We start from the raw sequence: 22,578 nt of genomic DNA, 5'->3' as shown, positions 1-22,578 counted from the left end.
GAAGTTTTTTTTATCATCAACCAAAAAAAATATATTATAAATATTTTAAGTATGTTTTATAATTAGAGTTAAAGTTTTAGGTTAGTACTCTATGTTAAATTTTTTTAAAAATATATTATACATGTTATAAAAAAAATTAAAAAATAATAATTTCCTGAAGAAAAAAAAAGTATAAATTGATGTAGACTTAATATGAATGAAAGTGTAGACTTAGCAAGATAACAATTTTCCGTATAATGATATAGGTTGTCTGGAAATACAAATTCCAACATGAAGAGAATTGTCGTTAGTGAGATGGATGGAAATGGAAGGTGATGAGTGATGGTTGTGTTTGTCCACATGGAGTCTATAAAAATAGTTATAAATAATATGATGGAAGTCCCATTCTATAGAATCGTTGGCAAGAAGCAAGAAGGACCTAACCGACAAGGAAGCAGTCCCTAGCTAGCACCATAAAACAACCAAGCAACCCAATTCAGTTCATTTCAATTCCATCATATGCTTCTATCCCAACCCACATCCTACAATATTCTCTCTCCCTATTTCCCGCATACACACACATATATACCAAACCTACTTTCTTTTGCTTTTCTCCACCACTAACGCAAAAAGACTCACCACTCATCACCACCCCATCCTTTTGCTTTTCCGTGTTTTTGGATTGTTCTAGATCTAAAAGATAAAGATGATCCAAGAACTGTTGGGTGCTGCTACTGCTACCCTCATAGCAGGAGAAAGAAAATTCTCAATTAATAATGGTGGAGGAGGTGGAGGAGGAGGAGGAGGAGGAGGACATCTACTAACACCACCCATGCCATCTTCTGCTTCTCCATCTCCTTCATGCACAACAACTATCACCACTTCCACTAACACCGCCACTTCGTCCAACTCAGAGAACCAAAATTTGAGGTGCCCTCGTTGTGATTCATCAAACACAAAGTTCTGTTACTACAACAACTACAACCTCACTCAGCCTCGCCACTTCTGCAAGACATGTCGCCGGTACTGGACCAAAGGTGGTGCTCTCCGGAATGTTCCCATCGGAGGTGGCTGCAGGAAAAGCAAGAGCTCCGGCATGTCCAACTCGGTGGCAAAGCAAGCAGCCACAAAGATGAAAGCAGTGGCATCAGAGCTTGGAAGGCCACAGGGACTCTTTGATCAAGAGCTTCCACAAACCCCAATCTTGTGGGGTTCACCGCAAAATACTCAACTGATGGCTTTACTGAGAGCTACCCAAAACCAAAATCAAAACCCTAACCCTAGTCCCGTGTCAATTGCTGTCAAGAGAGAAGGGAACTCGCTGGGATCTCACTCCCACATGGTCACTGAGCCATTGCTCGCAAATGGGTTGTTGAATAGTACTAGAACTAGTCTAGGCTATGATGGTGTGGGAGAACTTCCTTCACTGGGTCTATGCAGCTCCTTTTGGAGGAATAATCAAGATCAGAATCAGCAACAAAGCAACGGTTTTGTACTTGCAGAACAGCAAAGTGGTGGAGTTCAAGAACTTTACCACAAGCTCAGGTCATCGTCATCAGTTAATTATTGTGGCAGTGATAATTCGCCAGTGTTTCTCGGCAACATGGCTTCTTCCTCTTCTTTGTCCAACATTTTGGAGTCATCTTCAGTTTCTGGCAGCGAATTCGGGTGCTGGAATCCAACCCTTTCCTGGTCTGACCTTCCCACAACAAGTGGAGCATATCCTTAATTAACCGTAGTAACTATTTCCTCTTTTTTATTCACTGTTTTCTTTTAGCGTTAAATATAGAACTCCTTAATTTATAATTCATAGATGTTAATCTGTATTCTAGAGTCTTTTCTTTTTTGTTTGTTCGATTGTTTTGGGGTCGATAATTGAAGAACATGTACCTGTAGGTAGCACTAGATTTTCCCACTTTCTATCATTTGCTTCCGTCCGCATGTGTTTCTGGTTGATGGTGTGTTTAAGTTAGCTCTCTCCAATTCAAGGACTGCCAGAGAGTTTGGAAAATACAGTGTTTTTGCATCTTTACTTTACATTGAATTTTCTTTTCAACTTTTTCTCCGGTTTCTTTTACTTTACCTCTAAATTCCAAATATAATTTTTTTCTGTGGCTTCTAAGCAGTAGTGGTGTGGGCCTCTAGAGAAGTAATTAAATATTTACAATAGTAGGCATGGTGAGAATGCAAAGATTTAGGGTGTGTTGACGTTGTGCCAAAGGTAACAGTCAACCTATATTTTGAAGAGACTTAAAAAATAGAGTAAAGATGGGGAAGAAGAATATTTGATGTTGGTAAACTCAAAAACTTTAGGGTTTAGTTGTTAAGAAGTGAAGGTGGTGGAGGCATGGTGGGTAGCATATGCAAGTGCTAGATTTTGTTTTGTTACGAGAAATCGATGAATCTAATGCAAAAGCAGCCTTAGGAAAAAGTTTGAAACAGAACTAGATTCTGGATGTTGGTCTGAGCAATCCACCAGCAATTGGTTCGACACAGACTTCACTGAACAACCCTGACTTCTGCTTCTCTGCAATTCGACTATTTTATTTATTTATTTCTAATTTGAAAATGAAAAAGTCTCTCCTATCGCAATCTAACACATACACTGTTCTTCTGGAGCTATCTATACACTTTTGTATCTTAGAACTCTGAATCTATTGAGAATTCACACTCAGTTTAATAGGAACTGCTAGCAGGTTCTGTCTGGATAATTGAAATAATGTCCTCTAATGTTAAAATTGTCAAATGCTAATGTTTTTAAAACAAAGATTAGAATTTCATATATCAAAATTATTAACAATGAACACTTGTATTGTATAACAATGGATGAAACTTGTACATATCCATATAAATATTAAGTTATGAAGGCATATATAATTCAATTTGTTTCTACTTTTTCTGGGATTTATTTACTTAAAAACATCTTATCTTCATTTTTTTTTACTTTCCTGTATCATATTTTTTACATATTTTCTTTATTTGTTCTATTATTTTCTTATAAATTTTGATTTAAGTAATTTTTTATTTATAAAGATGTTTATGAATATTTACACTCAATTTATAAAATTTAACTTATAAACCCATAATAAAGAATCTACCATGGAGGATAAAATAACTATAAAGAAAATATATGTTATGTTTGTTCTTTTTACAAAAATTGACGAACACATGAGATTCAAAATCAAACATATCCACTCAAATCCAAACACCTAAACATGTAATTGCCTTATAAAAACATACTTGATAGTATTTTACTTTATAAAAACATGAAATTAAAGGGTTGTCTACTTTGAGCTTTTGACTTCAGAATCAAATATTTTCTCCTTCTTTATTAAGAAACTCTAGTACCAAATTCTTTGTACAATTGACTGAGAAAAATTATATGCAGAGACATATCTTGTAAAGGATAACATATGGATATTTTTAATATATGTTTGTATGTGTATTTAGATGATAACTCTTTTGGCTAATGGCTAAATAGCAATCCTCTTTTTAGAATATGAAGACGTGCGATATAAGCAATTGTCTCGTGATACACAAACGAGATCATTTTGGAAAGAAGAAATATTCTTTTTACATCTGCTTTTCACCGGGTTTTAAATTGTTGAATTAACATTTTTTTTTATTAAGAAAAACTATATAACATGTGAAGAGTGTAAAAAACATGTAACCTAAGTTTATGTGGAATTATTAGGAAGAGGTATTCGTAAACTAAGTGTTTCAATTAGTAACATTTTAACTGGGTTCCAGGTTGCAATAGACTTAGTCTGAATTCATGCTGAACATATTTTATATAAGAACTAGCGTAAAATATTAAAATATTTTTCCAGAATATTTAAAGAATAGAGATTGAATATGAAATTCATTTATTTTACTACAAGAAAATTATTAAATAGAAGTTAATTTTAAAGACAAAAAAAAATTAGTTGTTATATTGATTAAATTACATACATGTTCTCTCATAATAATAAAAGGGAGTTGTTTTTGCTGTGATAAGAGATTAGGCTAAACAGGCCGAACTGCATTAACAAAAAAAAAAAAATTACATACATGTTAGAGACTACAAAAATTATTGATATCTAAGATAAAAAGTTTCTAAATTGGTATTTAATTAACTACCAAAGTTTTAATTAAAAAATTTAAAATTTATATAATTGGTAGTTAAAATCTTGATAACTAATTAGATATCAATTTAAAAACTATTTATAATAATATAAACTAATTTAGATACCAATAATTTTTTTAGCCTATAAAATAACATCTAATTTAGTCGCAATTAATTATTATTTTTTCTAAAATTGATTTTTATTTGATAATTTTTCTAGTACTTTTAAGTAGTTTTAGTATTGGAGTAAAGAGTTTTGAAACTTTTTATCTAACTTGATATAACTAAATTAAAGAGAGAGTATTGAGAAGTGAATCCTAACACCCCTCACGCCAAGACCTACCAACTTGTGTGTGGAACTATACAATGGGTGGTTTGATAATGGATGACTTGGTCAATCCAACAAACTCTTGTTATGACTCTCATATCATCTTAAAATGAAATAGACTTTAAACATAATTCAACATTACATCATAAGGTACGATTTAAAAAGAAGACTTTAAGTTTAACTCAACCTTTTAAAATGACTCATAAAATGAATTTTGTATCCATTTATTATATATCATGAAATGAAATGTCTTTATCCCTTGTCAATATATGATATCCAACATAGAGTACATTAATAAACACATATTTACTTCATGTTTCATCTTCTTTCCATCTCCTTTTTTATCTCTTACTTCTTTATTCATATTGCATTTTTAAGATTATATTTCTCTCTATCATCCACCAATGTGTTGCAAGTGATTCCCTCCACATATATCATGAGATTTTATGATTTTGAAAATCTAATAATGGTAAGGATGAAATAAAATAAAAAAATTAAGCATAGTATTCAATTTTTATTAGAATTGAATTATAAAGTCATGATACTTGTACCTGTGTAGGCTGAGGGGTCCAGATGGTACCTATGACTGGACACACAATTGTTGATGTTTCGGTGGTCTCCTAATCTCCTTAAGCCTCCTTCCTTCGATGCTGATGCTCGGTCGGTCAGGGGTACCTGTGAATTGTACTTTGACGCTCAAGTCAATGTTCTGGTTTAGGTGTATTCTAGTAGAATGTCAAAAATGTATCTCACTTCTTCATAGAAGGTTCTATTTATAGTGCTTGGTTTTTGGGCATTGATCGTTATGGACCGAATATCAGTTGTTAACTGACATGCATAGCGGTTCCTTAATATATGAGGTGGATCTTTTAGTTTAATCAGTTTTATCTATTATGTTAGATATATTTTCCGTATATTTCAGAATGTGAGTTGACTCATTCAATACCATCGTAATTGTTGTTACTTACTATATTTATGTCCTTTGACTCAGACGATCGATTACAGGAATCAAGACTGGTTCGTCCGGTACCGACCGGTAAAATACCATGCCAAAATTTAATATCATTTCTCTTAAATAAACAATTGAGAATACATTTATCTTTATTCAATTTAAAGAGAATGGTTATTTGTTAATCAACTAAAAAATTAAAAGTGCCTCTATCTTATTTGAGGAAAAGAACCCTTTGAGTGAATTTTTTCTCCAAATCGAGGGGAAACTAATAGAGACGTCATTTTACCTGCACCTCTTATATATGTTTGATTTCTTTATTTAAATAAAGTTCAATATCTTTTTTCTTATCTTTTTCTCTATCTCTCTTAAACTAAACACTTTTAATTATGATTTTACTTCCTCAAGTTCTCTTTACTTTTAGCTAACTTTTTTTTTTCTTTTTAATCAAAGTATTAGTCGTAATTTCCAATATTTTTATTTATGATAACTTTTATATCTAAACATGTTAGTAGCATTTACTATTTTTTTTTTCTATGACATCATATTATGTACTTATAAGGCATTTAGGCCTTTTCTAAAGTTAGGCCTATAGGAAATGGACCAAAAAGCTCTAATGTAGGATCCAGCATGCTTATGAAGAGTGTATGTAAGGTATGTAAGAGCAATAGAGCTTTTATTTCTTCCTGTACTCTCAAACTTTAAAATGACCATTTTACCCTTATTTAAAATTATTTTCAAAATTACTTGTTTTGAAAAAATTTCAGGACACATTTTTTGGATTTCCATATCAAAGAATTCTAGAACAATTTTCATAACAAAAACTTCAAAATTGAATGAATTTTTATAGAAAGAAGAAGAGAAAAAAACACATGGAAAAAAACTCTTTCCAAAAAATAATTATTGTAAAAAACTCATTCGAGAAGGTATTATATATGTACCAGAAAGTTTGTTTTGGAAATCCTGTTATGGAAAAACTGATTATGAAATGTATGTCATGTGTTCTAGAAATTCTATCTTATAAATTCTGTTATGCAAAATATGTTCCTGAAGAAAATTTCAGAAATCCTGTTTTAGAAATTCATGAAAGCGTATTCCAAAAAAATTCTAAAACGGATAATCCAGAAGTTACTTTAAGGATAAAATGGTTATTTTGAAAGTTGTGAGGATATGCCAAGATATTGTGTGGGTGTAGGAAGAAGAAGCCGACTCCTAAAACTACTTCTATTTCAACCAGCTTCATATAGTGGCCCTTGATCCAACATGTACATGTTTAATTAAAAAAAAATGGAACTGAAATGGTTTTTACTCCATTTCTTAAATAGTTTTATATTCATCTTTTAAAATAATAAAAATATTTGTATGATTTTTAGCTTTAAAATATTATCTTTGGTAATAACTATTTTATTATAACTATATCATTGTTACCCTCACCATTACCATTCCCATTCCCAATATCATTATTATTACTATCAATATCATCAATAAAATTAAAATTAGAAGTTAAAGAGTATACAATTAAATAGTAGTGTCGCATTTTTTATTTATTTTTCTTTAGTATTTTTTTATTGTTCAAAAACAATTTCTCTTAATAACATTAAATTGAGAAGTCAAAGAGTATACTGTTAAAGAGTAGGTTAATAAAATAGTGGAGGACGATAATTAAAAGTTACATATAGCAAAGAGAATGAATGAATTTATTTATTTACATGAAAGTGAAAAGGAAAGAGAAAAGAAAGTGAAAAGTATGGTAAAAAAAGAATGTGTTATGTGTAATGGAGAGAGAGAGAGTGGGGAGTAGGTACCTATATGAGAGAAAAAGTGGGAAGTAGAATAAGAGTGGCTTATGTGTGGTGGAGAATCATAATCTGTTTCTTAAATCAATTTTAAAATTCTACAATTTTAATAAAAGAGAATATCAGTTTAAATAAAAAAAAGTAACGATAACAAATCTCCACACTCCCCTGGTCCACAAAAATATTACAAATATTTTTAATTTTTTATTTAATAGAGAATAACTAATCAATCTCTCCTCCACTCTGTCCACTCTCCAGTTAAATAATAACAAATAAAATAAATTTTAAAATTATTTTATTAATTTTTGAAATTATAAAATGTCCAAATAACCAAAATAAATTAATATAATAAATTATTAAGTAAGGATAAAATGGAAAAAAAAATTAAGAGCAGTTAAGAAAAGAATAAGAAATGACACAATAATCATAATACAATAATAAAATTAAATATTAATATAAGAATAAAATAGAAAAAAAAAATTAAGAGCAGTTAAGAGGAGAATCCCTTTATATATAGGTATAGATTAAGATATTAACTTTCTATCGTTATCATGCATTATTCTTAGTGATGTGTTGCCGTTAACATTGTCATTATTATTAACATCATATATAGTGTACATTTAATTAATTTTACCATGATATAAATTTTTTAAAATAATTTATTTTGAACTAAAAATTAGAAGGGACTAATTTTCAAAACTAAAAAGCATCCAAAAACTAAAATTTAATATAGTAAAATTTGGCTATTACAATATTTGGGAAAGTTTTAAGTACTATTGTTCTTAGATTAATGAAATCATGTGATATTTGTCATATTTTTAGTATTTATTCAATTGTTATCTTTTCCTAGAAATGGTAGCATTATATTTATTATTATCGTTACAAATACCAGCAAGAGGTATGTAAACCATTTTTATTCTTATAGGTTTTACGATTAGTATTTATTTCCTTATCAAAATTTACACATTTTTTATTTTCCTTTATATGATGTTTTACAGGAAAAATAAGTACAATTTCCTTTTTCATGTTATAATACTTTTTATATCGGATATGTTTTTAGTGAGCTTAGGAAAATAACCAACTCATTTTATACAGGTTCAATCCGTAATAATTTTAAAAAACCAAATAAAAATACTGAAGATGAAAACTGGGAGCAGATACCAAAATTGGTTTTTAAAATGTTTAAAACTTAAAAGTGAAGCCACTATTGATGGGGACGAAGTTAATTAAGATTGATGATGCTCTGCAAGAGTTACTGAATATTGAACACCCAGAAATATGTGCAGATTCCAATATAACTGCAAATAATTAAGTATGAAATAATCTGTTAATACATTAATAGCAATTAAAAACCAATACTTGTTCTTAAATATAAGCAAGAGTGTCCGAAATTTGGAGAAATTCTGGAAAAAGAATTGTAGTTGTAGTCAAGGCCTCATGACTAGAAAATACATGAAAAAGGAGGTAGATAGTTTATATGTATGTGTGTGTATATATACTAAGGATGATGTCCAACAGCTTTGCCGCAAAGTAGAACATTATTGGGAATGTCATATTCATTAGCAAGACTGCGCTGTGCGTTCCACACCCTTAGGTAGAACTGCTGTCCAAGATATTGTCTTTCCCATATTGCAGACCTCAAATTCCACATACCTTGGTTATCCAAAGACACCAATATGGCAGTCCAGGATTTTGGATATACCTACATTCATTTGAAGCACAAAAGCTATGCATGTTAAAAAGAATGAAGTAGCTAGAATTGATTAATATAAGGGTTTAAGTGCTTTCTTCTAAATTTCTTGTTTAGTACCTGTGCAGTGTGTCTAGTCAGGGCATCCACTAGATTATAGGTTTTTCTACTGGCATCTGACCACTGACCGAAACCATAACTGCAATTGTGGCAATAAACGTCATTAAAACTTTCTTAAGTTGCTTCTACCAGTGAAAATATTGATAGTTAGACAAAACTTATGTTTCAAGGAAGCTGGCATACCCAATGACCCAAAAGTCATAACCATCAAGATGCCAAGACTGCATGGTGTTTTCGTTGTTCTGGAATATAACCTCAATAAAATCATGAAGAGAAGTTGGCAACACTGAGGTGGCTATGTAACCTGGACCACTAGAGGGTGTGTTTTGGAGTAAATTCACACTGAAGATTCCGGGAATGTTGAAGTAATCAGCAAGCTTGAGAGGGGTGTCGGGGTTGACATAAGAGACACTGTTAACGGCATAACGAAGCTTTCCATTGATGGAAGGTGCTGAATTGGCCAATTTAATTACTTTTGTAGGAGTAATCTTCCCATAATGGAATGACCCTTGGGGGTTAGGCCTAGCAGCATTTGCTGTCAGATTCCACCTGCAGGAATAGTTAATTGAAAACTGATTAAAATTTATAAATGAATCAAAGATAAACAGATAGGATTTTTTTTAATTATTGTTTTGGAGACCAAACCTGTAGGTTCTAGCTTGTTTCATGGACCAGTCAAAGTCATATTTATCAACGGGGGAAGGAGGCACGGGTCCTAATGCAGAGGAAAAAGAATTTGAATAGTGTAGTACTGCAGTTGTGGTCAGAGGTGTCTCGGTAAATCTTGTTGAGGCAACAATGTAGTAGTCCTTTGGAGGCTGATTCAAGGTTACTAACAGAGAAACTGATTGACCAACATGCACATCAAGTGAATCGTATATGTTCTGGATAGTGTGTGATCCTTCAACTTCAACTAGTTTTAGTGTATGACCCTGGATTCTGAAGTTAATTGAGGTTGACAAGCCTACATTTGAGATCCTAAACATATAGGTTTTTCCTGCGAGAGAAGAACAACTACTGTTGGCAAAAGAAACTTTGGCTTAAACATAGCGCATATTTGAACTATATCCTTTAAAAATCACGGGCTTACCCTGGTTACCAGTGAAGGTAGAATGAGGCTGGCCATTAATGAGGAGGCCATCAGGAAGTCCAATTGATTTTCCAGAATCCAAAGTTTGCCTTAGTGTCTGCAAATAAAAAGACAAAGTGAATGAAGATAACTAGACAGGAAACTCGAGTATGAAGAATATTTGGAGAAAGTGTGATTCTGAGAAAGGGTAAGAAAGATGTTATTTACCTTGTGGTTGGTCTTGTACCAATCACCAATGAGTAAAGTAAAATCTCCATCAGGGTTTTGATAAGGGATTGGGATAACAGATCTGTGATAAACATTAAGTCCTCCAAACCCTCCAGCTGCTTTATGCAGTTGAGTTGATGGAAAGTATGAGTATGTGCCAATCTGATCCTTGGTCTGAAACTTGTATGTGTAATTTGAGTTTGGAGGAATTGGGCAGTTGGTTCCCAAAACTCCGTCTTGCCATGAATTTTTCCTTTGTTTTATACCATTCCTGTTTTATGACAACAATGTTGAACCATGTTCTTACACAACAAATCTTGAGAAAAAAAAAATGAAATATATGCTATTGCCCGGAATTTTCAAGCAAGGTCAGCAATTTAAGCTAAGAGTAAGATTGATCAAATGCGACAGATGTATATGAAATCTAGTAGACGGCAATGCATCTCTTCTAGCTCTTTAAGGTAAATGAGGTATACTCTTATAAATATACCGTCAACACAAAGAATATCATCAAAGTTATGAGAATGTGACTTTCACAGAGTTTAGAAAGCTATTGCTGCAAAAAAAGTTGAAGCTTTATTACAGCCATATCTGTGGAACTTAAACAGTAAGTGCCCCGCATAACATAACACAAATGACACCCTTCATGTCCAAGTCCGTTCATCCGAAATATTTAAATATTAACAAGATCCATCACAATTAAGCAGCGAGAGACCACATATTCCCCTCAACTTCAAGAGAACAATGAAAAACCCGTAGAAAGAATAAAAAAAGGATGCTGTATGCAAAGAAGAGAATATAATGATCTGACCAAAAAGCAGCAAATTTGAGTCAAGCAAAAGGCACACAGAACCATACCAAGTGAGTAAAAAGGGCTCGTCCAGCTTGTTGATAAGGTTGAGAATAACATTGTCATTAGTTACCAAGTCAAGTTTAGGCCCAGGAAACTGGCCATTGATAAGAATAACCTTGAAAAAAATGCAAGCACCAAAAAGGTCAGAACAAAAGTTGCAAAGATATCTCAGATCCAACAAAAAAAGATTGGTGATCCACCTGCTGGGGACTACCCAATGGAGAAAGATTCCCATAAGTCACCGTCCATGTGTAAAACTTATATGCATCTTCTGCTTGCACGAGAGATACACTTACTGAAGCAATGACAAAGCATAGCAAATGTAGCAAAGTGGCGCTTCCCATGCTATCTAATGAAAATGACGAGAAAAGAAACACACTGTCACCACTTAACAGTTCAACATTACTCAAGAGAAAAGAAAAAAGAAAAACTCAAAATGAAACACAATCCTTGAGTTTCTATGAAAGGAGGCAATGTGGAAAGTACCAGATCTGAGTTCTGCAGGAAGAGTGACTCACTCCCAAAACTGACTTAAACCCTCTATGCTCTGTGCCGCCTTAATATATACTAAAAAAACCAAACAGAGTAGAAAAGCATGATTGCAGTAGCTAACCGAGTGTTATTTTAATAATAAAGTGATAATTTTCTTTGTTTTATAAGGTTGCAAATCAATCATTCGTTTTTCGGCGGGTTAACGCGTTTGCGCGTTAGTTACTACTTGCTTACAGCTAAAGAAAATATGCCTCCTGTGAATTATCTTCAGTTTATATTTATCACATTATTAAAAATTGAAACTTTCCTTCTTTCTCTCTCTTTTCCTGTTGTGTTTTTTCATCCGCAAACACTTTGAACTTTGAATCCTGATCAAAATTCAGTACCTTTCTATACACAAACTTCTCTATTATAACGTCGAACAGTGGAAATTTTAATGTGTACGTGTAAAGAACACACTTTAAGGTAATCTACGCGGTTTTAGCCTTGGGAACATAGACGAACGTTAAAAAAAGGGTTTCCGTGACATAAGTAGATTAAGGTAGATGTCGATTAAGTAATGGAAATAACTAGGCGTCAAAAGAAAATATAAAAGTAGCACCGACAAGAGAGCATTGTTTTGAATTTGGTTAGGTGTGAGTTGACGAAGATGAATTTAAATTTAAATTTAATAAATATACCAATGTACGCCCATGTGAAGTTGGTAAAGGGTACATATACTTTTAATGCGATATAATGATATGTTTAGCCACTTTAATTTAAAATGAAAAAAAAAGTAGGCTCAAGCCAAAACAAAAGTAACCAAAATGAAAAATCAAAACGAGCAATGATTCATATATTGCACATTTAATTCAGCCCTAGATAAAAAAATGAAAAAGAAAAAGAGATACCATACCATTTTCGCAAGTGTATTTCACATTGTGAATTGAAGAACGAAACAAGAGGCTGATAACACTTCAATCAAACTTGTTTTTTTTTATTTTTTTATCAGCAAGAATAAATGTGAATTATTTAAGGGGTGATTCAACCCTAATACAAGACACACAACCTTTAACTTTTTCCACTCGTCACATTCCTGCCAGCGTCTAAAGATATCACTACTTAACTAATTCCGAACAAGAACCAATGACACACACTTATACCCCAACAGAACTTCGAGTCATCATCTCCATACAAACCAAATGATCAATACAATAATCAGAGAAAGAGAAAATCGCATCCTACGACTTAGATGTAACCCAAGACCATGTATTTAGTTGCATCAAGACAAACATTTCCAATATATCTATTACACTTCAATCAAACTTGTAAACTATATGCCTTGGATCTTTTACTAAAAAATGGACATTTTGGAAATTTATTACCAAAAATATCAAAAGTATTATTTATCATTTTGAGATACATTTTATCGTGTGATTATTTCCCTACAATTATACCTCTAGTTTTTCGTTAAACAATTTTGCTGTCTTTTTTCTCTATTTCTTCTTGATGAGGCCTTTTTTTATATTTGGTTAGGTATTGTCCTTTGGTTTTTCTCCTCTCATTTTTTTTTCTTCTGTCAGCTTTCTCTTGTTCTTTTATTTCTTTAAGTGGTGATTTCTTCTTCTTTTTCTCCTTCTATTGAGGCCATTTATTTTGTCTACAAAGAAAGTTTTCACATCAGGTCACTTTTAGGTCTGATCAAGCAAGAGTGACCTTTTTATATTTTTATAATCCTACGACTTTATTATACTTAAATTTTGTTAAATATTTTGTAATTAGGATGCTTAATTGTATTTTTTTCGAAGCTAAATGCGAGTAAGAAATTTTGACATAAGTATCTATATACTTATAAAGTAAAAAAAATAGATACTAAAATTATTGTTTGCAATAATGTATTTGAAATGAGTATATTTTTTCCTTAAAAATCATGAACATTATGATAATAATAATAACAGTACATTACTAAGATTTACTTAATCTGGTCCCATTCGTTACTACTGTTTAAGTTAGTAGTGAGTAAATAAAAAATGAATTAGAAGATATTAAAGGTAATAAACTACTTAATACATGTTTTTTCAAACATTTTTTTTTCTCTATTCTAATGTCTCATTTGCCTAAAAAGATAATGAAACAGAGAACAAAATATCGATAACAACTTCTTTTTTTCTTTCATTTGATGAAAGAGGAAATAAAACAGTTAAATTTTAGAGAGAAAAATAATCATTAAAATTCAAAGCAGTGCCTAGAGGAGTTGAATGCCCTGTACATTTTCAAAACACTACATGATCTGAAGTATCTTCAAAGGACAATATGATGGAAAATTTATAAAAGTTTTGGAACCAGGTTGGGCCAGGTTGGGCCAGCCCAACTAAGGGAGGGCACATAATATGAGACATTAAAGAGATTTTTCTTACCATTTCTTTCACTAATTACATTTTTATACCAAATTTTAATCATCTGTGTTTGAAAGAGCATTTAGTTTTTTTTTTAATTTTGAAAGGGTAATGATTTTGCACTTCTTTCTATCACTCTCACCATTCGAAGAGTATTTAACTTTTAACTGGTACAATCGGACGACTCACTTAAGTAAGCCAACACTTGGACTAAGTTACCGCTTAAGCAATATCAAGACGATCACACGAAGACATGTGTTCGACCAACTCTTAACGTTTAGTCAAGGGTTAACCAAGTTAGCAGGGTTAATCCAAAATTAAGAGTTGTTTAGCGCAACCCTAAACACGAATCAATTCCCTAATCCAAAAGACTCATTAAGGTAATATAAATAATTTCCATTTAAAAAAAAAGATACGCCACTATCTATAGTACTGTAATACCCACTCCGACTAACTTGAAGGTTTAAGTGTCTTCTGTAAGTACCACCCGTGAAACCAGACTAACCAAGAGAAAGAGGAAACAGGAACAATCGTTCTATAAGTTCAAAAGCCCGTTTGAGAATCGTTAAAAACCCGTTTGAGAATCGTTAAGAGTTTGATTATCATGTTAGGAGAGATATTTTTTTACTGTATATGCTTTCAAGTTCTCTATATACCATGTAAGACGTGACTAATTATTATGAAATTTTTTCTTTCCGGATTTTGTATGAATTACTACAGTATGATTGGTGACTCAAATTTAACTATTGTAGTTCTTTTAAGATGGTTTATCGTTCATCTCATCCCTGGTGCAAATTTTTAGCCGCTTTATTTGTTAACTTTTCTGCTTGCTGCTACTTGTGCTTATCTCCACCAGGTTAAGTAAAACGGCAGCGTTACACGTCTCCTCAGAATGCTGCAATGCTTCCACGTCTCCTCAGAATCTTACACGTGTAAGTCAGACACAGAAGTACCCTTTTGGCCAAACACCTTCACCTCCATTGAAACACCACTATTTGAAGCAGTCTTGTGGCTTTGCTCCTACCCTCACCACCATCTTCATTTCATCACAATCTTCATCATGTCTACAGAAGCAAAACAAGAAACAGAACATTTGACCACGCCCTCTTACTCCTCAGGTATATTTGATCAGGCATGCTTCATAATAATCTTTGCATAGCGATGAAATTTAAGTTGCCCTAGACTCAATTTTGTGCTTTCATTTTGTTGTGTAGATGTTGACAATGGTGTAGTGAAGGATGTAGTCTTCTGGAGAAGAAAGAAACTAAATGCAATCGTTATTGTAGCGGCAACAGCAGCATGGGTGTTGATGGAAGTATTTGAATTCAACTTCCTCACTGTCATCTCATGGGTGGCCATACTCGTTGTTGCTTCAACATTCCTCTATGCCAATATGCTTAGACTTTTGGGCAAGTGAGAACCCTTCTCTTGCTTTTTTTTTCTAACTTGTGACATTAATTCTTCTTCATTACTCACATAGCAACTAGATTATTTTGATGAGGTGCAAAATCACTCACATAACAATACCTATACCTACTATGTTTTACCTGTGAAATTTAGGGAACCGCCAAACTTGTCGTGGTTGGAATTGACTGAAGAAACAACTAGAAGAATAGCAAGCAAAGTTCGAGCATGGATTCAAGAAACAATAAGGTGGCTGTTGCTTGTGAGTGTAAGGAAAGAGTGGCCTGTGTTTGTGGGAGTTGTGGCTGGATTGTGGTCACTGTCTTATATAGGAAGATGCATGGACCTCCTTACAGTAGTTTATATTGGTACGTGATGAAGTTGTGTTTACATTGGGTTTTTCACATTTGATCTCACTATTTGTTTTTAATTATGATTTGATGTGCAGGTGTATTGGTGGGAATGGCTATTCCATTAACTTATGTGAAGAACGAGGAGAAGATCAAGAGATTTGGGGAGTGGTTAAGGGAGAAATACAAGAGATGTTATGAGATTATTGATGAGAAGACCATTCGGAAGATTAAAAGCAGAATACCCAAAGAGAAGAAGACAGAGTAATAGCTTTGTAGTTGGTAACTTGGTATATAAATAATGTGCACAGTTTTGATGTATTAATGAATGAATACAAAATAATTACTAGTTGTTTTTGTGACATTTTGGTAATGTTATGGATCAACCAGTCCTTTTAGATTTAGAATTTAAATCTTTTATTATGATGAACAAATAATAAGTGTGGATCCGTGGCGCAATGGTAGCGCGTCTGACTCCAGATCAGAAGGTTGCGTGTTCGATTCACGTCGGGTTCAATTCCTATTTTTTTTATTTACAATATTTACAGATCTCTAATAAAAGATGTATCAACAAATCATGTCAATTTTAGAATATATTAATTATTAGTATTAACGCGTTTTTATTCCTTCACTCTATCTATGGAAAGGTTTAACGGTTTTAAACTGTATTAGTTGTAAATAGAACTCTTTCACTTACTACATTTTGGTTTTAGTAATTCATTGTTAACAGTAGTTTCCAATTTTGGAAACAATTTTTATTTTACATTAGCTTAGTTCCATTTGACAACATTGAAAAATGGCTAAATTTATCATAAGATTCTACACCAAAACGCGTCAGAAAATTTAGTTAGCAATACTCTGTCCTTTTTTTAACTGGAAAAAGGTGCATTTAGTCACTTCACTTGGATTTCAAGCAAGATTTTATTTATTTATCCGTTTCATCGATACCAGTGATTGGAATTAATTTTAATTATTGCAAAAGTGAAAGAAATTAGTGTCTTAGAAAGCAAATTAGTTATTAAATTTCGAATTTCTTTTATGAAGCACACACTCTTCTTTATGTTTATAGTTTATTCCTTAACGTGAGTTATTCAAATACGAAAGCTCTTTCCTTTCCTGTAAATTGCTCGGCAAAGACCGCGAAGCTCAGCAAAAGTGTACATATAGGCACCAAAAGCAACCATCCATCATCGTAACGAAAATTAGTGTTGGCGATCGATATCACCTTACTTACACTTCATCAATCAAAACTTGGTTTGTTGTCCGAGACACCTCGCCCTCGTTCTTGTTTTCATCCCACACAACGACAGTTTGCATCCGTTGGTGTTTGACTTCGAATTCAGGGAGAAAGTTTGGATTTTTGTCATCTGGGTGTTGTTAGTTATGGCAGATCTGTTCAGTGGAGGTGCTGTGGGAGCAGTGATGGGAGAGTTGCTGAAAGGGGCTATTGCAACCATAAACAAAGGTCTAGCCTTCAAACCCACACTCGAGAGCAACATAGAAACCTTAAAATCTTTGGCTCCTCAGGTGGAGGAGATGAAGAAGTACAACAATATGTTGGATCGGCCCATAGATGAGATAAGTCGGTTGGAGAGACACATGCGAGCTGGTGAGGAGCTTGTACAGAAGTGCTCGAAATTCCGTTGGTGGAGAGGGCTGTCCTTCCCTTATTACCAGAACAAGCTTGGGAGGGAGAACGAGGCTCTCCAGAGGCACTTAGCGGTGAACGTGGCGGCGGAGAACAAGAGGGACTTGATGGAGGTGGTGACCGGCATGAGGATGATTCTGGAGATTCTGCTTAAGGGTTTCGAGCATCATCATGAGTACCGGTTGGTGGGTCTGTGTGGGGCTCCCGAAGAACCTGAGTGTATGGGAATGGATGCGCCTTTAAGCAAGCTGAGGATTGACTTACTCAAGGATGGTGTGTCAGTTCTTGTCTTGACTGGTTTGGGAGGGTCGGGGAAAAGCACACTGGCTAAGAAGATATGTTGGGACCCTCAAGTCAAAGGTAACAACTCTCTTCCCTCTCTTCTTCTCGTGCCCCCATCATAGGATTGTGTTTGAATTGCTAGAAAAAATATTGAAAGAAGACTAATAGAATATTACCTTCAATATAAGGCTTTAAATTGTGGTTGTGGTTATGTTTCCTTTCAATATTCGATGTTGTGAGAAATTGCAGGTGATGCGGTGATCTCAAAGACCTTCTGATTGTATGGTATATTATTGATCTAAATTATTTATTCTGAAATCACTATAGTTCGTATATGCATGACATGCATTGTGGAACAGTATCTCAGATGGTTTAGAAATCTATTTTGTTTTGACTAGACAAGTTCGGGGGAAACATCTTCTTTGTCACCGTATCAAAAACGCCCAACTTGAAGACTATTGTAGAGACACTGTATGAACACTGTGGTTGTCGGGTGCCCAAGTTTCAAACCGATGAAGATGCAGTAAATGGACTGGGAGTTCTGCTGAGGGTTGTTGGCCAAAATCCAATTTTGTTGGTCTTGGATGATGTTTGGCCTTGCTCAGAAGCCGTTATTGAGAAGTTTAAAATTCAGATATCTGATTACAAGATTTTGGTTACATCAAGGGTTGCATTTCCTAGATTTGGCACCTCATGCCAGTTGGATAAACTTGATCATGTGCATGCAGTATCCCTTTTCTGTCACTTTGCACAGCCGAATGACAAAAGCTCGTACATACCTGATGAAAATCTTGTCCACGAGGTGGTGCTTCTACTTTTCCAAAATCACTCACACTACACATAATTACTGTGATACACGTGCAACAATTTATGCAACATCATTTCTTGTGTCTATCTCTCTATATCATTATGACATATAATAACTAATGTATACGAGAGAGATGAACACACAAAAATGTTGAACAAACTTTTGTATGAATTGCTGCACATGTAGCGTTCTCAATTAGGAATTACATAGCTTCTTTTTACAAAACCCGGTCCATAATATTCCGTGCATTAATAATTTTTACTCTAAAGTAGGTTCTATTAGCAAACAATTATAAGGAGAGAATTACAAATAACAAGCATAATTTTGAAAAAAATAAATTAAGATAGATTTGTATTTTTATCAACTGATACTTTTCTTAATCTAATGATGAATTGGTAAAGCCTTATATTTGTCCGTTTGTCATATTCACCCTTCTGTTTTAGGATATGAAAAACCTAGTTACCTAGCCTTTTATTTTATTTACTGATTTTACCATGTTGCACTGAAATGCAGATAGTGAGAGGTTGTAAGGGTTCACCATTGGCCCTTAAGGTGACTGCTGGATCACTCTGTAAGCAGCCTTTTGAGGTGTGGCAAAATATGAAGGAGCATTTACAAAGACATTCCATTCTGGAATCTAATAGTACTAATTTGCTTTCACGTCTTCAACAAAGTTTAGATCTATTGGAGAATAAGTTTTCCATCAATGAAAAGGTGTGTTTTATGGATCTGGGGCTATTTCCTGAAGACCAAAGGATCCCTTTTGCTGCCCTCATTGATATGTGGGCAGAACTGTATAACCTTAATGAAGATGGTAGCAATGCAATGTCCATTATCCATGATTTAACCACCAGGAATTTGATTAATGTCATAGTTACCAGGTACATGTCATCTCCACCCTTCTCCCTGTTGGTCATCTAATGCTTAAATATAGGAGCTCAAAACATCTTCTTACGAATGTGGCTTGAAAAAGAAATGTATATGAATCAATCAAGCTAATAACCCAGGTTTCACTAGTGGCAAACATGAGGCAACTCAAATCAGTTAGTTAAATGAGATAAATTTTAAATTTGAGCTTTGTTCATTTACAGTTTGATTATTTTCTTTTCTTTATCAAAAATGTTTTGAAGTGTTTTTTTTAAATCTATTTAGTAGACGTCTTTTAGGCTAGAAAAATAAAGTAAAAATAGGAATATATAGAAGAGTTTTTTCCTCTCTCATTACACAAGTTTGTGACCAACTAATGATAATAACAATAACAATAATACATTCCCCTTCCTCAAATAATAACATATTTCCCAATGATATCTTCTTACATATCATCTCAATATTTTATAAAGAAAATATTAAATAAAAAAATGTATTTAATATATTGAAGACATTATTTTAACTTGATTCTTAACTATTCAGGTATTATTATGCTGTTCAGATATATAGTGCTTTTACTTGTGAGCAAAAATTTTGTCTAAAATTTATCTCCATACTGTTTCTAAAAGAACCTACAACGGGCCTTTACTCCTTTAACCATCATTGATCCAATATCTGGAATCATTTGATTTAAAAAATACGATAGACTAGTAATAATTATTGACCCAATGCATTCATTTGGGAAGATTAGTTGGATCTATGCTTGGACAAATTGGATGGTTAGTGGACGAATAGATACGATTGTCATAACTATTACATAAGAATATTAGTAATATAAGTTGAAAATGTTACAGTTTCAGCATAGTTAATAATCTTAGTGCATGCATAATATGTTTTGGGATAATTCTATATCTTGAAATTCAAGAAGATGAAATGCATGGATATATGTAATAACTCTTTCTATTATAATTATGAAGCAAAGAAATAAAATTGTTCATCTTGGGTTTTTTGTTCTTCCCTTGCTGTCCAGGAAAGTTGCAAAGGATACAGACATGTACTACAATAACCACTTTGTTTTGGTGCATGATCTCCTTAGAGAGCTTGCAATACGTCAGAGCATAGAGGAAAAATTTGAACAGAAAGAAAGAGTGATGATTGAGTTAAATGGAGATAATCGTCCTGAATGGTGGGTAGGACTGAATCAGCTAGGAATCATTGGCCGTTCGTTCTCATACATCCTGGGAATGTTGTATAGACAGAAACAACTAAAGGTTGCTGCCCGCATATTGTCTATTTCAACTGGTATGTTTCTCTCTGTCCAAACCATAGGGAATGCACATATATAAATGTTAAATGCTACATGCTACTCCAAGTTTCATATTAATTCTTTATCTTGACTTGAGAACATATTATCCTTTTGCTCCATTAAATTGCTATCATTCTACCTAATTGAGATATCGGGAGATAAGAATAAAGGTAGCAAAAGAGTAACTAGTTCATTCTTAGTTGTAGAAAGTGACAAACATTTTTAAAAAAAAATTCTTAATTATTTTGAAAATATGTGAACTAATAAGAAGTACTCTTGCGCTGTGTCATACTTAATCTTCCACTGTTAATGTCAAACATGATGCTTTTGCAGATGAAACGTTTAATTCGGATTGGTGTGACATGCAACCGGACGAAGCTGAAGTTCTGATTTTAAATCTTCACTCTAGCCAGTACTCATTGCCAGAGTTCACAGAGAAGATGCATAAGCTTAAAGTTCTGATTGTCACAAATTATGGTTTCCATCGTTCTGAACTAAACAATTTTGAGCGACTTGGTTCTTTAACTAACTTGAAAAGAATCAGATTGGAAAAGGTTTCAATCCCTTCCCTGTGCATATTGAAGAATCTACGAAAATTGTCCCTTCATATGTGTAATACATGGCAGGCTTTTGAAAGATATTCTATCCAAATCTCAGATGCAATGCCAAATCTTGTGGAGATGAGCATTGATTATTGCAAAGATCTGGTTAAATTGCCTGATGGGCTTTGTAACATCACCCCATTGAAGAAGCTTAGTATCACTAACTGTCACAAGCTTTCTGTACTGCCACAAGATATTGCAAAGCTGGAGAATTTGGAAGTTCTAAGGCTATGTTCCTGCTCTGATTTGGTAGAAATGCCAGATTCTGTTAAAGGGCTCAACAAACTTAGCTGTCTTGACATCTCAGACTGTTTAAATCTTACCAAATTACCAGATGACATTGGTGAGTTGAAGCTTGAGAAGCTCTACTTGAAGGGTTGCTCAAAACTGAGAGAACTGCCATACTCGGTCGTTAATTTTGGAAATTTAAAGCATAAAATACACGTGATCTGTGATGAAGAAATGGCTTCCTTATGGGAAAATTTCCCTACCATTCCCAATTTGAAGATAGAGATATCTATAGTGGAGGTTAACTTAAATTGGCTTCCTGGAGTTCATTCATGAGACGTGTTTTCTGAAATTTTGACAGGCTAGGAATCATGTTTGAATTTGGAACCGTGTTACTGCAGTGGAAAAGTAGGAGTTTGAGTTGGTTGATTCTGTAAGTATAACACATCGATGTGACTTGACAGAATACCTCATGTATTTAACATGGTCATTCACGAGACTTGTTTTCTGAAATCCATAGACTCGGAATCATGTTGAAATTTAAAACCATGTTACTGCAGTGAAAAAAGTAGGAGTTTGAGTTGGTTGATTCTGTAAATATATAACATAAATTTGACTTGTAATCACACTTCATATGTGATTTTAGAATGGTCATTTATTGTGTAAAATAATGGTCATTTATATTTTGTGATTAGTAGCACAATATATGGATACCAGGTACGTGGAGACTTTTTTTACATGTGAAATGACATGATTTATTATGACAGCATGGTAGAGGTAAAAGATACTTAAAGTGGGGTTATCAAGGGTGTATTGTCCTCTGTGAGAATAATCGAGATCTATTGTTCCATTGCAGCTTCACTTCGTTATCTCCAATTGCATAATATTGGTAGATGAATTGAATTTGCTATTGCCTTTGCAGGTGTTCGACTAATACGGGGCAAAGCATTCTCAATTTTATGTTGCAGAGTTAATTAATATATGCACCGTATTTGAAATGAGATGTATTACTGCTCCCGAATATACTCACCGTATTCATTGGAAACAGTTTCAAACATATCCTCACAAATTAATCCTTACCTAAACTTAATAATGAAAA

General features: G+C 33.3%; 4 protein-coding genes and 1 non-coding gene across 6 annotated transcripts; 4 read left to right on the top strand and 1 right to left on the bottom strand.

Annotated features, from left to right (window-relative positions):
• Window positions 1-386: 386 nt before the first annotated feature.
• LOC137810146 (uncharacterized) lies at window positions 387-2,016 on the top strand. The gene has a single exon (XM_068611291.2). It carries the CDS (start codon window positions 686-688, stop codon window positions 1,706-1,708), a length of 1,023 nt encoding a protein of 340 aa, XP_068467392.2. The 5' UTR covers window positions 387-685; the 3' UTR covers window positions 1,709-2,016.
• A 6,480-nt stretch (window positions 2,017-8,496) lies between these two features.
• On the bottom strand, window positions 8,497-12,138 carry SKS15 (SKU5 similar 15). Its single transcript, XM_068611289.2, has 9 exons — window positions 11,604-12,138; window positions 11,318-11,466; window positions 11,123-11,232; window positions 10,265-10,535; window positions 10,058-10,154; window positions 9,613-9,964; window positions 9,151-9,516; window positions 8,968-9,046; window positions 8,497-8,859 (listed from the first exon to the last, which is right to left on the bottom strand). The coding sequence occupies exons 2-9, from the start codon at window positions 11,459-11,461 to the stop codon at window positions 8,656-8,658; spliced, it is 1,623 nt and encodes a 540-aa protein (XP_068467390.1). The 5' UTR covers window positions 11,462-11,466; window positions 11,604-12,138; the 3' UTR covers window positions 8,497-8,655.
• A 2,808-nt stretch (window positions 12,139-14,946) lies between these two features.
• On the top strand, window positions 14,947-16,102 carry RTNLB13 (Reticulan like protein B13). The gene is made up of 4 exons (XM_068611290.2): window positions 14,947-15,102; window positions 15,199-15,397; window positions 15,545-15,756; window positions 15,837-16,102. The coding sequence occupies exons 1-4, from the start codon at window positions 15,045-15,047 to the stop codon at window positions 16,004-16,006; spliced, it is 639 nt and encodes a 212-aa protein (XP_068467391.2). The 5' UTR covers window positions 14,947-15,044; the 3' UTR covers window positions 16,007-16,102.
• Window positions 16,103-16,182: 80 nt separating this feature from the next.
• On the top strand, window positions 16,183-16,254 carry TRNAW-CCA (transfer RNA tryptophan (anticodon CCA)). The gene has a single exon. It is a non-coding gene; the product is annotated as a tRNA-Trp (tRNA).
• A 369-nt stretch (window positions 16,255-16,623) lies between these two features.
• LOC137810142 (putative disease resistance protein At5g66900) lies at window positions 16,624-22,245 on the top strand. 2 transcript variants are annotated; one of them, XM_068611288.2, is made up of 5 exons: window positions 16,624-17,746; window positions 18,067-18,470; window positions 18,990-19,357; window positions 20,374-20,645; window positions 20,983-22,245. In XM_068611288.2, the coding sequence occupies exons 1-5, from the start codon at window positions 17,122-17,124 to the stop codon at window positions 21,813-21,815; spliced, it is 2,502 nt and encodes an 833-aa protein (XP_068467389.1). In that variant the 5' UTR covers window positions 16,624-17,121; the 3' UTR covers window positions 21,816-22,245. The 2 variants fall into 2 exon arrangements, with proteins under 2 accessions (XP_068467389.1, XP_090154190.1); XM_090298064.1 differs by lacking the exon at window positions 18,067-18,470 and having other exon boundaries at window positions 16,836-17,746.
• Window positions 22,246-22,578: the final 333 nt, after the last annotated feature.

The sequence above is a fragment of the Phaseolus vulgaris genome, chromosome 2 (genome assembly GCF_051622355.1).
Source record: "Phaseolus vulgaris cultivar YP4 chromosome 2, ASM5162235v1, whole genome shotgun sequence".
NCBI lineage: Eukaryota > Viridiplantae > Streptophyta > Magnoliopsida > Fabales > Fabaceae > Phaseolus > Phaseolus vulgaris.
The sequence above is the reverse complement of the archived record's forward strand: the minus strand, read 5'-3'. Positions and strand labels throughout refer to the sequence as shown.

Bases quoted from the DNA above. Each gene is read 5' to 3' on its own strand.
- SKS15 (XM_068611289.2), bottom strand. From the start codon at position 11,461: ATGGGAAGCGCCACTTTGCTACATTTGCTATGCTTTGTCATTGCTTCA. The intron at 10,155-10,264 runs GTAAATAACATC...TTTTATTTGCAG, and splicing joins GGTACAAGACCAACCACAAG to ACACTAAGGCAAACTTTGGA. The intron at 9,965-10,057 runs GTAAGCCCGTGA...CTTCTCTCGCAG, and splicing joins TACCTTCACTGGTAACCAGG to GAAAAACCTATATGTTTAGG.
- LOC137810146 (XM_068611291.2), top strand. From the start codon at position 686: ATGATCCAAGAACTGTTGGGTGCTGCTACTGCTACCCTCATAGCAGGA.
- RTNLB13 (XM_068611290.2), top strand. From the start codon at position 15,045: ATGTCTACAGAAGCAAAACAAGAAACAGAACATTTGACCACGCCCTCT. The intron at 15,398-15,544 runs GTGAGAACCCTT...TGTGAAATTTAG, and splicing joins ATGCTTAGACTTTTGGGCAA to GGAACCGCCAAACTTGTCGT. The intron at 15,757-15,836 runs GTACGTGATGAA...TTTGATGTGCAG, and splicing joins CCTTACAGTAGTTTATATTG to GTGTATTGGTGGGAATGGCT.
- LOC137810142 (XM_068611288.2), top strand. From the start codon at position 17,122: ATGGCAGATCTGTTCAGTGGAGGTGCTGTGGGAGCAGTGATGGGAGAG. The intron at 17,747-18,066 runs GTAACAACTCTC...TGTTTTGACTAG, and splicing joins TTGGGACCCTCAAGTCAAAG to ACAAGTTCGGGGGAAACATC. The intron at 20,646-20,982 runs GTATGTTTCTCT...ATGCTTTTGCAG, and splicing joins CATATTGTCTATTTCAACTG to ATGAAACGTTTAATTCGGAT.